General features: G+C 44.4%; 1 protein-coding gene across 2 annotated transcripts in view; it reads left to right on the top strand.

The window, feature by feature from the left end:
• INO80C (INO80 complex subunit C) overlaps positions 1-15,797 on the top strand; it is a 30,377-nt gene that overhangs the window by 2,092 nt on the left and 12,488 nt on the right. Inside the window, exon 2 of one of the 2 annotated variants that reach the window (XM_008060296.1) lies at positions 14,827-14,937. The exons of the other annotated variant lie outside the window; for it this stretch is intronic. Within the exon in view, the coding sequence (XP_008058487.1) occupies positions 14,827-14,937 (111 nt within the window). The remainder of the gene's footprint in view (positions 1-14,826; positions 14,938-15,797) is intronic. 2 annotated transcript variants of the gene reach the window in all.

Below are 15,797 nucleotides of genomic sequence, written 5' to 3'. Positions count from 1 at the left end.
CCTTAGGCCGAACTTAAAATAGGTAAGGAGGTAGCTTTAGGCTAAACTTAATGTAACTTACTGTTAAAAACATTAGACAAATATACAGTTTAATTAAGCAAAGCATGATTTGTGAATGGGGCAGCCCCCAAGCCTCAGAATTAGTTCAGAGAGACTCCAGTGCTGCTGTATGATTAAAGGCTTATCAACAGAAAAACATCAGTGACATACAGAAAACAGAGGTGAGGTACAGGAACAGCTGGATCAGTTACTGCTTAGCCATCGCCTTTTGAGCATTTGGCTGCCTTTGATTGGCAGAAATTCAGTGCTTGGTACAAGAGTAGGTTAGTGTGTTTGCACATCCACTTGGGTTACAGTTCATTATGTAGAAGAAACCTTTAGGCTGAACTTATATGTAAGGAGGCAGCTTTAGGCTAAACTTAATTTAATGTGTTTTTGACCATTCTAGTATCTTTTGTGAAGTGCCTGATTATTTTTTTCTAAGTTTTTAAAAAAATTATTGATGTGTAGGAGTTTGCTACGTGTTCTCTCTCTCTCTCTCTCTCTCTCTCTCTCTCTTTTAATTGAGGGTAACAAAACAAACAAAAAGAAAAAGACCAAACATGTAAAAATCCAGGGTGCTTAGGCTGGGCATGGTGACTCATACCTGTAATCCCAGCACTTTGGGAGGCCAAGGCAGGAGTTTGAGCCCAGGAGTTTAAGACCAGCCTAAGCAACATAGCAAGACCTCATCTCTGCAAAAAAAAAAAAAAAAAAAAAAAGAAAAAAAGTAATCAGCTGGGCATGGTGGTGTGTGCCTGTAGTCCCAGCTACTCCGGAGGCTAAGACTGAAGGATCGCCTGAGCCCAGGAATTGGAGGCTGTGGTAAGCCATGATCGTGCCACTGTACTCCAGCCTGGGTGACAGAATGAGACCCTGACTCAAACAAAAACCCAGGGTGCTAGAAATACAAACTCAATTCTTCAAATTCAAACTCATCCAGACCCTGGTCACAGACCCTAGGGAGGTACGTGTGAGCACCAAGTCAGGAAGCGGGGACAGGAGTGACTCTGGGGCAAAGACAAAGGGTGGGAAGGGGATCCCCCAGGTCATCTGGTGATCACCCCTCCCCAGGTGGTATCTCCACCTCCCAATGACAGTGAAGACACACCATGCACTGTCCTTTTGGCCCCCACCCCACCTGGGCCAGGGCTTCAAAGGCCAGTCCTGACAGGATCTACCCTCCCTCACACCATCCTCACTTGCTCAGGCTTCTAGCCTGGCTCTTCTCCTTCTTCCCCACGTTCCTTCCTGTGAGTAGCAGGAGATCAGGTGCATCGTGTAAGCCGCAGTGAAGCTGAGGGCCAGGGGAGGTGGGATAGAGACTGGATGAAGAGAGGAGTGTATCGAGGCCTCCTTCCTTCCTGGGATCCCAGACTGTACACGCAACTCCTCTTGCGCATCCACACGGGTCTGGGGAAGTGCATGTAGGCATAAGCAGCTATGTCGGAGGCCATGGCCCTGCTGGCCATCCCTTGGGGGGCCGGCTGGTGGGCCATGGCAGTGGCGGCAGCTTATTCCATGGGGTCAGGCTGCCACTGAGCACAGCCAAGGGGGTGCTGTACTGCCTTGCCCCGTCCATGTGCTTGTGCTGCACCAGGCCCTGGGAGTGTGCGGCAGACACATCGAAGACATTTGGCTGGCTGCTTCAGTGAGGGTGGAGGAGAACAGAGCCTGCTCATTGTGCCAGCGGAAGGCAAGCTGTGGTGGTTGGGTTTGGCTCCATTGTGGACTTTGGTTGGGGGATTCTAGGGTCCAGCAGCAGCTCCTGCTCCTCTCAGTCCTCCTCCTTGCTGTTGCAGCATCATTCTGTAGCTGGAGTCAGCTGGGCACTCAGGCCACACCATCGAGGAATGCAATTCTAGTCCTATGGGCCGTGGCTGCCTCCTGCAAGAAACTACCTGTCCCCTTCCCTCTCCTGCCCCCCTTAACTTTTGATTGGAGTCCTTTCTTCCAGTCTGTGAACAGTGCATTTTGATATCCAGTTGTGCCAGGACCAAGGAATGTAGTTAGTCCACACTGAGAGGAAGTGGCATTGATCAACTTTCATCAACACAAGTTTCCAAAAATGGCCAAATGCCTTCGGGAAGCTGGAAATCCCCAACAATCCAACATGGTGGAAATCCCAACTGTGACGGCCTCAGAACTGAGGGGATGGGCCTCCTCTATGTAAGCAGCAGCCTCAGGAGGGCTGAAGAGAGCAGGGCATTTCCCGGAATTCTTTTGTCTCAATGCTCCTTGTAGAGGTGCCATAGAGAGTTACCCTAATTCCACCCTCAGCATTCCACAAAGAAGGAAAAAACCTGGCTTCTGTGCCCTGAAAGGAGTCTTAGACTTTTGTCTTGCTCTAATCCTTCCATCCTAGTTCCTTGTTCCGCTACATAGGCTTCAGCACAGTGCTGCCCTGAGGGCTGAATGAGGGCTGCCTAGCATCTTCCTGAGGTCACCCTTATCTGTGTCTCTTGCTCGCCTTTCTCTTCTGTTTCAGTTCAGTTTAATCAGCAAGAATGTATTGACTTGTGTTTCTGTGATGGACCCAGAAGTATGCTTAAGACATTTCAAGGGATGATGCCTTGCCTCACCCATACCCCAAATTTCCCCAGGCAGAGAGAATGCATCCTACTTGTCTTCAGCTGTTGCTATTTCACATTGCCACACATCAGTGGTTTAAATAATACCTAGTTAGTTATTAACGCTTGGTTCTGTGGGTTAAAAGTCCTGACACAGCGTGACTGGGTTGACTGTCTGCTTAGGCATCACAAAGCTGAAATCAGTGTTGGTTGGGCTGAGTTCTTGTCTGAAGAACCTGGGGGGAAATTTGCGTGTCTCATTCAGGTTGTTGACAGAATTCAGTTATTTTGGGGCTGTGGGACTGAATCCCCATCCCCTTGCTGGCTGTCAACTGCTGTCTAGGGTCCCTGCCACACTCCCTCTTCCATCTTCAAAGCCAGCTATGGAGGATGGCCCTTATGTCTAATTGCTTTAATGCTTCAGATATTTCAGTCTTCACTTATTTCTGACCTCTGGACTTAGATTTAAAGGATTCATGTGATTAGGGAAGGCCCACTGGGATAATTGCTTTTGTTTAAGGTCCACTGATTTGAGACCTTTATTATATTAGCGAAGATCCTTTCATTGCCGTATGCAGTTAGAGTTTGCTTGAATGACTGGGAGAAGGTGTGTGTATACCAGAAGCAGAGAACTTTGTGGGGGGCACCCTAGAATTCTACTCAACACAAGTATGAGACAAATAGGAAGATACAGTGTTTTCTAACCTTGAGCCAAAGTTATTTTAGATATTGTCTCAGGTTGGTGCCCTATTGTAGTGGGACACAGGAAGATGAGGACTAAGTGCTGGTGATGGTAGTCAGAGGAGATGTGGGAAGGCAGAGGGACGTGAGATTGACTTTGGGGATGGTGGGTTTCTATGAGGAAGGCACGCCAGGCTCAGAGTGTGCACATGTAGAATGAACTCAGATTGCCCAAGGTGTCATCAGTGAGGAAACGGGTGCTTTTCTATAAATGATCATGTTAGAAGAGATTTTATAGTCTTTCAGCGCCTAAATTTTTCTACTTCAATAATTTCAGCTATTCTGTTTCTTAAAGAAAAGCAATTCATGAAATTTTAAATTTACAAAAGACATTTACATAGGACATTAGAGTGCTTTTTGAGACTGTTGAAAATAATTTGATATCACAGATTCTTAAGGTAGTTTTTACTTTCCAGAAATACACATGCTGTTTCTAAAGTAAAATTGAGTGCTTAGTTGAAATTTAAAGACGCTTAGAAATTTAAATGCTTAAAAGTCTTCAGGAGTTGAAGGGAATATTTGTTATCTAAAAGAGTTCTAAGCCAGGCTCGGTGGCTCAGCCTATAATCCCGCACCTTTGGGAGGCTGAGGTGAGTGGATTGCCTGAGCCTGCGGGTTCGAGACCCGCCTGGGCAGCGAGACCTCATCTCTACAATAAATCAAAAAATTAGCCGGGCATGGTAGCGCGCGCCTGTAGTTCCAGCTACTTGGAAGGCTGAGGCGAAGGGATCGCTGGAGCCCAGCAGGTTGAGGCTGAGGTGGCCAGAAGCGGCCACTGCACTCCACTCTGGGTGACAGAGTGAAACTCCAACTCAAAAAATAAATAAATAAATAAAAGAGTTCTCAGTCTTCATGGTGGATCACAATAAATAAATAAAACAAAATAATAAGTGTTCTGAGGAAAGCACTTATAGAAATATCCTTTATATTATTAATAGTATTGAATAGTTTAGTACTACAAAGTAATTTTGTCTTATTATTCCATCAAGATGGATTTTTATTTCTGCAGAAGTTACTATGATGTGTTTATGCTTGCTAAGTTGTCCAAATTTTCTTAGAACTACCAATTCTGTGTTTTTATTTATATTTTCAGTGTAACTGATATAGTTATTAATAATGTTACGCAAGTGCAGTTTTCCATTTATTTTGGCTGTCACTTTGAAAGGATTAGTATTATATTGGTGGGTTGGGGGACAGATAGCCCTGCTAAAGTGAAAGAAATAACAGTAAATGATAATTAGTATTTATTGAACATTAATAAACTAATATGGCCAGGCATAGTGGCTCAAACCTGTGATCCCAGCACTTTGGAAGGCCGAGGCAAGAGGATTCCCTGAGCGCAGGGGTTTGAGACTAGCCTGGGCAACTCGGTGAGACCTCGTCTCTACAATAATAAAAAAATAAGCTGGGCATGGTTAGCATGCGCCTATAGTTCCAGCTACTTGGAGGGCTGAGGTGGAAGGATTGCCTGAGCCCAGGAGGTCAAGGCTGCAGTGGCCATGAATGTACCACTGCACTCCAGCTTGGGCAACAGAGTGAGACTCCAACTCAAAAAAATAAAAAATCAATTAATTAATTAATTGATTAATATTTATTAACTATATGCCAGGTATTGTTCTAAGCACTTTTTAGCTACTATCTCATTTAATCCTCTAAACAACCCCCTGTGAGTTGTTATTCTCATTTTACAGAAAGACTGAAGGCATAGAGAGGTTAAGCAGCTTGCCTGAAGTCATACAATAAGTGGTAAAGTCAGTATTTGAATGTAGGCAGGCTGTCCAGAGCACATATTCTTTTCTCTTAACTGTCTGTCTTGCTGTATTGCTCTATCACTTTCTACACTCAAAGTGTACTACATTAGATCTCTGATGTAACCAAACTCATGGTACAGAGAAATGCACCATTTGGTGGAGAATTTTACTGGAACAATATAGGGCAATTTAGACTTCTCAAATTTGTATTAAAAAGTTGTTAAAATGTACTGAGAAACAGAATTAACCTGTAGAGTGAGAGTTGCTTACTAGACTTTTCATTTTTGATGGATAATAAGCAGTTAATAAACCATCGGAAGTTTAGAAGTATTAGATACATCTTTAACAGGATAGCACAGGTACAGATGGTGATAGAATCTTCTGTCGTTGGAAACCGTCAGGGAATACTGGACTGCTTTGGTTTAGTCATTTAAAAATAATTGTTCTACCTCAACTTTTGTAAAAATCAAAACAAAACAAGTCATAGTAATCTTAAGTCTTGAAAGTTATTCTTTTCTATTTTAAAAATTGCCTTTTTCATTTTTAAGGTAAACATAAAAAGTTACCCAACCTTCTTCCTCCAACAGTCATTATACTTTGTGTTTTCTATAGACAGATATGGTTGTTTTACAATTGTATTTGATGTATAACATTATGTGCCCTGTTGTCCATTTAGCATTATTTTGTGAATATCTCTCCATGTTAATAGTCTTTTTTTTTTTTTTTTTGGGTTGAAGTCTCACTCTGTCGCCCAGACTGGAGTGCAGTGGCCACTCCCAGCCACCGCAGCCTCAACCTGCTGGGCTCCGGCGATCCTTCCGCCTCAGCCTTCCAAGTAGCCAGAATTACAGGCATGCGCTACCACGTCTGGCTAATTTTTTAATTTATTGTAGAGATGAGGTCTCGCTGCCCAGGCAGGTCTCGAACCTGTGGACTCAGGCAATCCACTCACCTCAGCCTCCCAAAGGCGCGGGATTACAGGCTGAGCCACCAAGCCCGGCCAATAGTCTTTTTGATTAGACTTTTAAGGGTCTAATACACTTTCCCAGGCTGGAGTGCAATGGCATGCTCACGGCCACTGCAGCCTCCACCTGCTGAGCTCAGGCGATCCTTCCACCTCAGCCTTCCAAGTAGCTGGAACTACAGGTGTGTACCACCACACCCAGCTAATTTCTTAAATTTATTGTAGAGATGAGGTCTTGACAAGTTGCCCTGGCTGGTCTCAAACCCGTGGGCTTAGGCAGTCTTTTCTCCTCTACCTCCCAAAGTGCTGGAATTACAGGCATGAGCCACCGTCCCCAGCCCATACTTTTATGACTATTGGCCACATTGTGTTCCAAGGAAGAAAGTGCTCTTATTTCACTGACTTTATTCTTGAACATTTAGGTTGCATCTTGCACTTTTGCTGTTTTAAATGACCCTATAGTAATCCTGCAGTTTTAGAGTAGGGTCAGCTATTTGAATCTAGAGTACTATTAGATAGATGTAACTTGATATTTGATTTCTCAGTAATAAAACAAAGGACATTTTTCTCCTTTCTTTAGAACCACAGATAGAGTGCCCCGTCCTCTAGTCTGAGTTGGAGTCAAGCTGGATGCTGCCTGGAGTGATGGAGACACTTATTTGGGCTCTACGTTGGGCAGTGTGGGGCGGGGCCCCAGTCCTTGCTGACTCGTGTGTTAGCAGCAGACGTGTGCTACTTGCAGACTGGGCTTCTCTTCCCTGGAACTTACATCAGCTTTTTTAGTGCTGCAAGGAGGGTCCAGCCCTTAGTGTGAGACTTTACTTTCTTCTCTCCTCGGTGCATTCAATTCTCAGGGTGAGGCAGTTCATCTTGTGAGGCCTCTTAGTGTTAACAGTGCTTTAGTAATATGGAAACTGCGCATCTCAGTGCACTTTATTTTATTGTATCCGAGCCTTACAGACTTGATCTTCCCTTTGACTAAAGGCCTGTCCCTTTCTTCCTGCCATTGGTAGACACTGGTGTCTCAGCTTGGCTGAAGCCCAGGCAAAGGGAAGAATGAGGGTATAGTGGAGTGGGTTTTGGGGGTAGGCAAAGGGAAAGAAAGGCAGAAAACCAGTTCTGGCCAAGGGCAGGGGTCTCTCTGGGTTAGAGGACAGGGCCCCGACACCTTTTCGGAGGCAGAAGGCTGCTCTGGGCTGATGTGGCTCAAGTCAGGGTGATTTCCTTTCTTTCCCTTCTTCCCCTTGACCTCTGGTGAGGATGGGGAGGAGACCTGGTCCTGTTGAAAAGGGGAGTGCGGAGGCTGGAGTGAGTGAGCAGAGGGGTCCAGCTTGTCATTTCTATTCTCTTCTCGCTGCCTGGAATGGCTGCTGTAGACTCATACCACCATCCTCCTCTTACCCTCCATGCACATGCTTGTCTGATGGCATGTCTCTTCCCTGGCAGAACTTCCAGACTGTCTAGCCCACACTGTCTTGCTGGGGTGCTGCTATTTTTGGTGACCTCTGAGGATGTTTCACCGGCTGGTATCTCAATGAGGGGCCTTTGGATGTGCTCTCCCAAGTCTCCCTGGGGCCTTGGGACTAGAAACCCATGTCAGAAGAATTCGCTGTTTTTCTTTCTCTTCACCGGGCACACAGCACCTTTGAGTGTCCCCTCTGGGAATCAGGAAAGAGGAACAAGTAGGAGGGGAGAGATGCAGCCTTCCAGCGTTTCTGGAGTGGAAGAGAAAGCACTCCCCTGCTGAGGATAGGGCCCCGAGAGTGCAGGGCTGGTGGATAGTTCCGTAATCATTGCTGGAGGCCTTGGGGCTGCTTTTTCCTTTCCCTTTAGTATTAATATATTCAGTTTGCTTCCTTAGCAGTTCAGTTTGTTTTTTCTCCCAGATGGAAACAGTATTATATCAGTAGTCATATTCTTTATGAAAAACTCAAGCAATAAACGTGAAACTTAAAGCGTATCCAACCCCAGGGAAGCTCTTTCATATTCTGCCTGCGTACCTGGGACTGGAGACCCTGAATTGTCCTTAGCTGTGTTGGTTTTTCTCTTTTGATGTGATTCCCACTGGGTAGTTCTTAGGGTTTGTTTTGCTGTCTCTCCCCACTCCCCCACTTAATTCAGGCCACCCTGTAGGCCCAGCCTCCTGACAGTCCAGGGCATTGGCCTATCCTCCTGAGTAGTCCTGTGGTCTACCCCTATGAATTATTGGATTCTTTGGGAGAAAGGGCCAATGTTACAAGGATCCTTTTTCTGAATAAAGAGACTCAGTGAATTAAAGAGAAAAAAGAAGGACCCTTCTTCTAACACTGACGGGTCTCCTTAGACCTGCTCACTTCATGTTCCTTCCAGTTGATGGTCCTGGGCTTTCTTCTTTGCCCCTGCACTACCACCTCTTGAAAGAGCAGGTAACTGCCACCCTTCCCTAACCTGTGTGCTTCTTCCTCAGCTGCAGCTTCCTCCTCAGGTACCTTGGGGTTATGGCTTCTGACTCATTCACAGCTGGGTGTGCCCAGGAGAGAAGCTTCACTTGGCCACTGCTTTTTTTTTTTTTGTAATCCTCTAAATATTTCAGCCCAATTCCCCTAAAACTAAAGTCATTATCTTACATGAGAACAATTAAGAAAGACCGTGGATGGGAGGAGGATAAGGTGAGCCAGGACCCAGATACCTTGGCTGGAGCCCAGGCCCATGTGGCAAAACCCTGGAGGAGTCTGGGAAGGTGTTGAAAAGCGATCATTCAGAATTTTATCAAATTCAGGGAGTCAACTTTGATGCAATACTGGTACTTAATACACAGGCCGTATTCTTGCCCCTTATCTGGTCCAGGATCACATGTTGAATTTAGTTGTCATTTCTTTTTAGTCTCCTCTAATTTGGAATAGCTCTTCCATTTTTTAAGCTTTCATGACCTTGATACTTTGGAAGAGTACTGGCCATTTATTTTCTAGGATGTTTCTCACTTGGGCCTGTCTGTTATTTCCTCATGATTAGATTTGGGTTCTACATTTTGGGCAAGAACAGAAAAGCAATGCTGTGCTCTTATCCACGTGTCCTATCCTGACGCACTGGATGGCCCATCACTGATGATATTAGCTTTGAATACTTAGTAAGGTGGGTCTCCACTGTAAAGCTGTGCTCTTTATGTGTGTGTTGAAGTAGCCTGTGGGGAGATACTTTGAGACTGTGTAAATATCACATTTCCCTTCATTCTTTTGCCAACCACTTCTTTTTTTTTTTTTGAGTCAGAGTCATAGTCTATTGTCCAGCCTGGCATGCAGTGGCATGCTCAGGGCCACTGCAACCTCGGCTTGCTGGGCTGAGGCCATCGTTCCACTGCAGTCTTCCAAGTAACTGGAACCACAGGTGTGTGCCACCATACCAGCTAATTTTTTTATTTATGGTAGAGACAAGGTCTCACCAAGTTGCCTGTGCTCAGCTCAACCTCCTGGGCTCAGGCAGTCCTCTCACCTCCACCTCCCAAAGTGCTGGGATTACAGGTGTGAGCCTCTGAGTCTGGCTTTGCCAACCACTTTTAACATCCATTGATGACCTTTGCTTGTGGTAGTCATTATTATGGTGACTTCCAAATGGTGATTTTCTAATTTGAATAGTCAAAATTTATAGTCTATGTTTGTTAATTAGAACCCTATTGTGAGCAAGAGATTTTTCTTTTCTCTCATTCATTCTTTTTTTGTTTTTAACCTGTATTCTTAAGAAATGCAGAATTGCTATGTTGCCCAGGCTGGAGTGCAGTGGTGTGGTCGTAGCTCACTACACTCTCAAACTTCTGGGCTCTAGTGATTCTCCTACCTCAGTCTCCCAAACAACTAGAACTATCAACCATTTATTCATTTTTAGATATCAGTATTTATATCTTAGATACTTATTATTATTATTATTTTGCTGTTGTTGAGAATGCAGGATTTATTGAAAGGACAGAAAAGCTCCCAGAGCGGGAGGGTACCTGCGGGAGTTGCCCAGATTATTATTTTATTCTGAGTTTTAATTTATTACCAGCTTTATTCATTTATTCTTTCATAAATGTATTATTTATTTGCAGTAGCTTTGAGATGTAATTCATGTACCACAAAATTCACTCTTTTATTATTATTATTATTATTATTATTTTAGTTGGAGTCTCACTCTGTTGCCCAGGCTGCAACACAGTGACGTGCTCACAGCCACCACAGCCTTGACTTGCTGGGCTCAGGCAATCCTTCCATCTCAGCCTTCCAACTAGATGGAACTACAGGCAGGTGTGTGCCACCACACCCAGCTAATTTTTTTGATTTATATAGAGACAAGGTCTTGCCAAGTTGCCCAGGCTGGTCTGGAACCCATGGGCTTAGGCAATCCTCTTGCCTCCACCTCCCAAAGTGCTGAGATTACAGGTGTAAGGCCCTGTGCCTGGCTCAAAATTCACTCTTTTTAGTGTCTTATGGTATATTCACTGAGTTATGCAACCACTATCTAATTTTTGGTTATTTCTGCACCACAAAAAGAAACCCCTTACCCATAAGCAGTGCTGCCAGCCCCTGGAAACTATGGATCTACTTTCTGTCTCTATGAATTTGACCGCTCTAGGTAACCCATATAAAGGCAATCATACGTTATGTGGCCTTTTGTGTCTGGCTTCTTTCTGTTAGTCTAATGTTTTCAAGGTCTATGCATGATGGAGCACGTATCAGCACATAGTTCCTTTTTATGGTTGAACAATATTCCATTGTGTGGGTCTGTCACGTTTTGTTTCTGTTCATCAGCTGAACATTTAGGTGGTTTGCAACCTCTTGACTATTATGAATGATGCTACTGCAAATATTTGTGTGTAAGTTGTTGTGTGGACATTTATTTTCATTTGTCTTGGATGTATACCTAGGAATTAAGTTGTTGATAATCTGGTTGTTATTGATAACATGTGATAATTTTATGGTTAACATTTTGAAGAACTACCAAATTGTTTTTCTATTCACCAGCAATGTATGAGGGTTCCAATTTCCCCTCATCTTCACCAACACATATTACTGTCTGTCTTTTATTATAACCATCCTCGTGGGCATGCAGTGGTATTTTGTTGTGATTTTGATTTGCATGTCCTTAATGATTAATGATGTTGAGCATCTTTTCAGGTGCTTATTGGCCAGTTGTATATCTTCTTTGACAAATTCCCTTGCTCTTTAATTACATCTCAATAAAGCTACTGCAAATAAATAATACACTTATGAAAGAATAAATGAATAAAGCTAGTAATGAATTATAACTCACAGAATAAAATAATAATCTGGGCAACTCCCTCAGGTACCCTCCGCTTTGTATTTTTGTTGTTGAGCCATAGAGTTCTTTATATATTCTGGATTTACACATTCTGGATTGTTGTTCAAGGTGTCGAGATTCAGCTAGTAGGAACCTCTTCAAACTGGCTCCAGTGTCCTTTACTATGACCCCATCATTTTTTGAGTGCTGTATCAACTGAACTGTGCCTCTTTGTTGTATGTATTGAACTTCCGACCCCTAATATACCTCAGAATGTGACTGTATTTGAAAATAGGGACTCTAAAAAAGGTAATAAAGGTTAAATGAAGTCATCTGGGTGGGGCCCTGATCCCGTATGACTGGTGCCCTTATTAGAAGAGGGAGAGACACCAGGGTTCAGGAAAAAGGAAAACTGTCAACACCTTGATCTTGTACTTCTAGCCTCCAGAACTGGAGAAAATACTTTTCTGTCATTCAGGCCACTTGATCTGTGGTGTTCTGTTATGGCAGTCCAAGCAAAGAGATACATGTGCTTTCTTACTTTCTAGCACTACAAGATGTTCCAGAATTATTTTATACTTTCTGGCTTTAGCCCTAGAGTTTGCCATTTCTTCAAGGATCACTGGTTCTTGCAGAGTAATACAATTGTCCCTCAGTGTCCAAGGGTTGGCTCTAGGACCTCCCACAGACACCAAAATCCGTGAACACTCGGGTCCATAATGTAAACCATGTCTAGTTACCTATAATGCCTAATGCAAAGTAAATGCCATGTAAATAGTTGTTATACTGTATTGTTTAGGGAGTAACGATAAGAAAATAAGTCTGGACATATTCAATGGAGACACACTTTTTTCCCCCCAGATATTTTCAGTCCTTGATTAGTTGAATCCACGGATATGAACCCACAGATAAGGAGGGCCAGCTGTATTTAGAAAGCGGAATCTGGATGCTGGTGTGCCTGTTCATTGTTTCCAGTCTTTTCAGAGGACAGCACTAGGACGTGTGTGTGTGTGTATGTGTACACACCTGCACCTCACACACCTGTATATCTATTTCTGTATTTCCTGTGTGGATATTGAAAACCACAAACTCATATGGATATCCAGTGGGGAGCCTCTTAGTTCTTAAAGAGTTGACATTTGTGGTTTGTGCTGAGCTTGGAGGGGGAGAAAACTTAGTAACGACGAACTTTTTCTGAGATGAGGGGCAATCCAGATAGAAGGTGGCAGGAACAGAAGAGAGGGCACACAGGCTGGGACTCCTTGGATGGAGTCCAGGCTCGTCCGGGGAGAGATCTTGAAAGGAAGTCTGGGCAGGTGTTTGAGGAGAGACCATTGAGAACTGTTGCAGCAGAGTGGGTGGGCCTCGTCTTCCCCGCTTCCCTTTCCACATGAATATATATACACATGTGAGTCTCTATGGAATAGAACATATGTCTACATATCTTCCACACTCACCTTTTCACTTATTAATATAAGTAAATTGAGCTCTTTATGAGCTTGAGGGAGCCAGTTTGGCAGGATAAGTTGCTAAAATTCTAGCGGAGAGTAGACAAACCTGTTGTTTCAGTTAATCACGTGATGTCATTCCAGGTAACAACATGATGATTTTAGCCCTAACTCTTTTGTTGATTAAGTAATGTGTACACATAGCACAGAATTTAAAACATAAAACAGTACAAAGTGTTCCCTTCTTATTCTTTTCTCTACCAGTTTCTTATATGGTCTTCAAAAGCTTTTCTGTGCTTATGAAATGACACATATTATTTCATTTATATTCTGTATATCTGATAGATATTCAACATATTCACTTTGGGAAGCAGATACGAGAGGATTGCCTGAGTCCAGGGGTTCAAGACCAGCCCAGGCAACTTGGTGAGACCTTGTCTCTACAATAAATCGAAAAATTAGCCAGATGTGGTGGCATGTGCCTGTGGTTCCAGCTACTTGGAAGACTGAGGCAGAAGGATAACCTGAGCCTAGCAGGTTGAGGCCGCGTTGGCCATGAGCATGCCACTGCACTCCAGCCTGAGCGAAAGAGTGAGACTCCGACAAAAAACAAAAAACAAATCAGATGTCACCTCCTGTGTAAAACGTTTTCTCATTATCTCTTCAAGTCAGCAGGACTCATTCCTACCTATGTGTACAAGGGTGGACCCACTCAAAAAAACAGAATTTACTTTTAAAAACTTGTGTAGCCAGGCACGGTGTCTCAAGCCTATAATCAAAGCGCTTTGGGAGGCCGAGGTGAGAGGATTGCCTGAACCCTGGAGTTCAAGACCAGCCTGGGCAACTTGGTGAGACCTCGTCTCTACAATAAATCAAAAAACTAGCCAGGTGTGGTGGCATGCACCTGTGGTTCCAGCTACTTGGAAGGCTGAGGCAGAAAGATAACCTGAGCCCAGCAGGTTGAGGCTGTGTTGGCCATGAGCGTGCCACTGCACTCCAGCCTGAACGACAAAGTGAGACTCCGACATAAAAACAAACAAAAAAAACTTAGATGTGACCTCCTGTGCAAAACTTTTCCCCATTATCTCTTCAAGTCAGCAGGACTCATTCCTACCTATGTATACAAGGGGGAACCCACTCAAAAAAATAATAATTTACTTTTAAACACTTGTGTAGCTGGGCATGGTGGCTCTATCCTATAATCAAAGTGCTTTGGGAGGCCGAGGCAACTGGGCAACTTTGCAAGACCTCATCTCTATAATAAGTAAAAAAATAGCTGGGTGTGGTAGCACATGTCTAATAGTTCCAGCTACTTGGAAGGCTGAGGTGGAAGGATCGCCTGAGCCCAGCAGGCTGAGGCTGCAGTGGCCGTGAGTGTGCTACTGCACTCCAGCCTGGATGACAGAGTGAGACTCCAACTCAAAAAAAAAAAAAGCTTATTGGGCACTGTCCGATGCATGGCCTCCAGCTTCCCTTTCATTTTCCTTCCCTGGAATGCCCATGCTAGGTATAGTGTGCCCCTTAAGCATACTGTCTCCAGCCTGGCTTCTGTGGCTTACTAGATCCTGAAAGGGGCTGGACCTTTTTTGTCTTAATTTTTCAAGACTTGACAAGATCAGTAGGAGTAGGGATTGTGTGATATCCTGGAGATGGTGAGGGTTTTAGAATTAGCCCAACCTGAGTTTTTATCCACAGGTCAACCACTGTGTAGCCTTGAACCCGTACCCTGAACCTAAGTTGTTTTTTATTTTTCCTGTAAACTGGGGATAATAGCACTTACTCTGTAGTGGTTTCCAGAATCAAATGAGCTAGCTTGGGTGGGACAGCCATCCCTGCACTTGACACAGATGGGCTGGGAAACAATGCCAGTTGGGGTCCTGCCTTTGTCTTCTGTGCAGTGGTGACGCTTCCCATCTGGCACACCCTCCTCTGAGCAGACCACCTGCTGGAGCTCTGCGCATACGGTCTTCCCCTCATGTCCTGTGGAACTATCTTGTTGAGAGCAGAAGTGGGGAATTCAGCTGGAAGAAACCGACATCAAACCATTCTTATTATGTTCTCAGGGTATCAGCATGGAGGCCATGGGTGAGAATAAAATGGTGCCCTCTGAGTTTAGCACAGGACCTGGGGAAAAAGCTGCCAAATCCCTGCCATTTAAGGATCCCAACTTTGTGGTAAGCATCTAAGTCATTAGTTAAATAAAGAGCCAAACAGCCAACCCTCAGACTGCCATCTTGCTGGGTCTGCAGCTGAGGGGACACTGGCATCCCCCTCCCTTGGTCCAAGTCACCACCTTCTCCTCCATGGGCTGCTTTGAGAGGGATGGGACTGAATGAAGGGCTCTTCCTGTTGGTCTCCCTCTGTGTCAGATTCCAAGAATTTTGATGCTCTGTGTGGATTTTATTAGGGATACTGTTTGAGGGCAAGTCATTTCCGTGATGATTATTCCCTTCCCTTTTCATTGGTCTTCCTTAAGTTTTAGATGAGGCTTGAAATATTTGACTGACAGAAGAGTGCTTCCTCATTCGCTTCTTTGAGTAAATCTAAGCTCTCATACTGGAAAGTGGAGATAGGGTACTCTTCCTTTCCTTTTGAGGGATATAATGAATTACAGCAGTTCAGATTACACCAGTAAAAGTTAATTTTTTTTTTTTTTGAGTTGGAGTCTCACTCTGTCACCCAGACTGGAGTGCAGCGGCCGCTCCCGGCCACCGCAGCCTTGACCTGCTGGGCTCCGGCAATCCTTCCTCCTCAGCCTTCCAAGTAGCTGGAACTATAGGCACGCGCTACCATGCCCAGCTAATTTTTTTTTTTTTTTTATTGTAGAGATGAGGTCTCACCAAGTTGCCCAGGCGGGTCTTGAACTTGCGGACTCAGGCAATCCACTCATCTCGGCCTCCCAAAGTGCTGGGATTACAGGCTGAGCCACCGAGCTGGCCAAAAGTTACTTTTTTTTTTTTTTGAGTTGGAGTCTCACTCTGTCGCCCAGACTGTAGTGCAGTGGCCGCTCCCGGCCACCGCAGCCTCGACCTGC

This window comes from Carlito syrichta, unplaced genomic scaffold, assembly GCF_000164805.1.
Source record: "Carlito syrichta isolate Samal-C Ts95f unplaced genomic scaffold, Tarsius_syrichta-2.0.1 Scaffold304583, whole genome shotgun sequence".
NCBI classification, from domain to species: Eukaryota; Metazoa; Chordata; class Mammalia; order Primates; family Tarsiidae; genus Carlito; species Carlito syrichta.
Note: the sequence above shows the minus strand (reverse complement) of the source record. Positions and strands in the feature narration are given on the sequence as shown.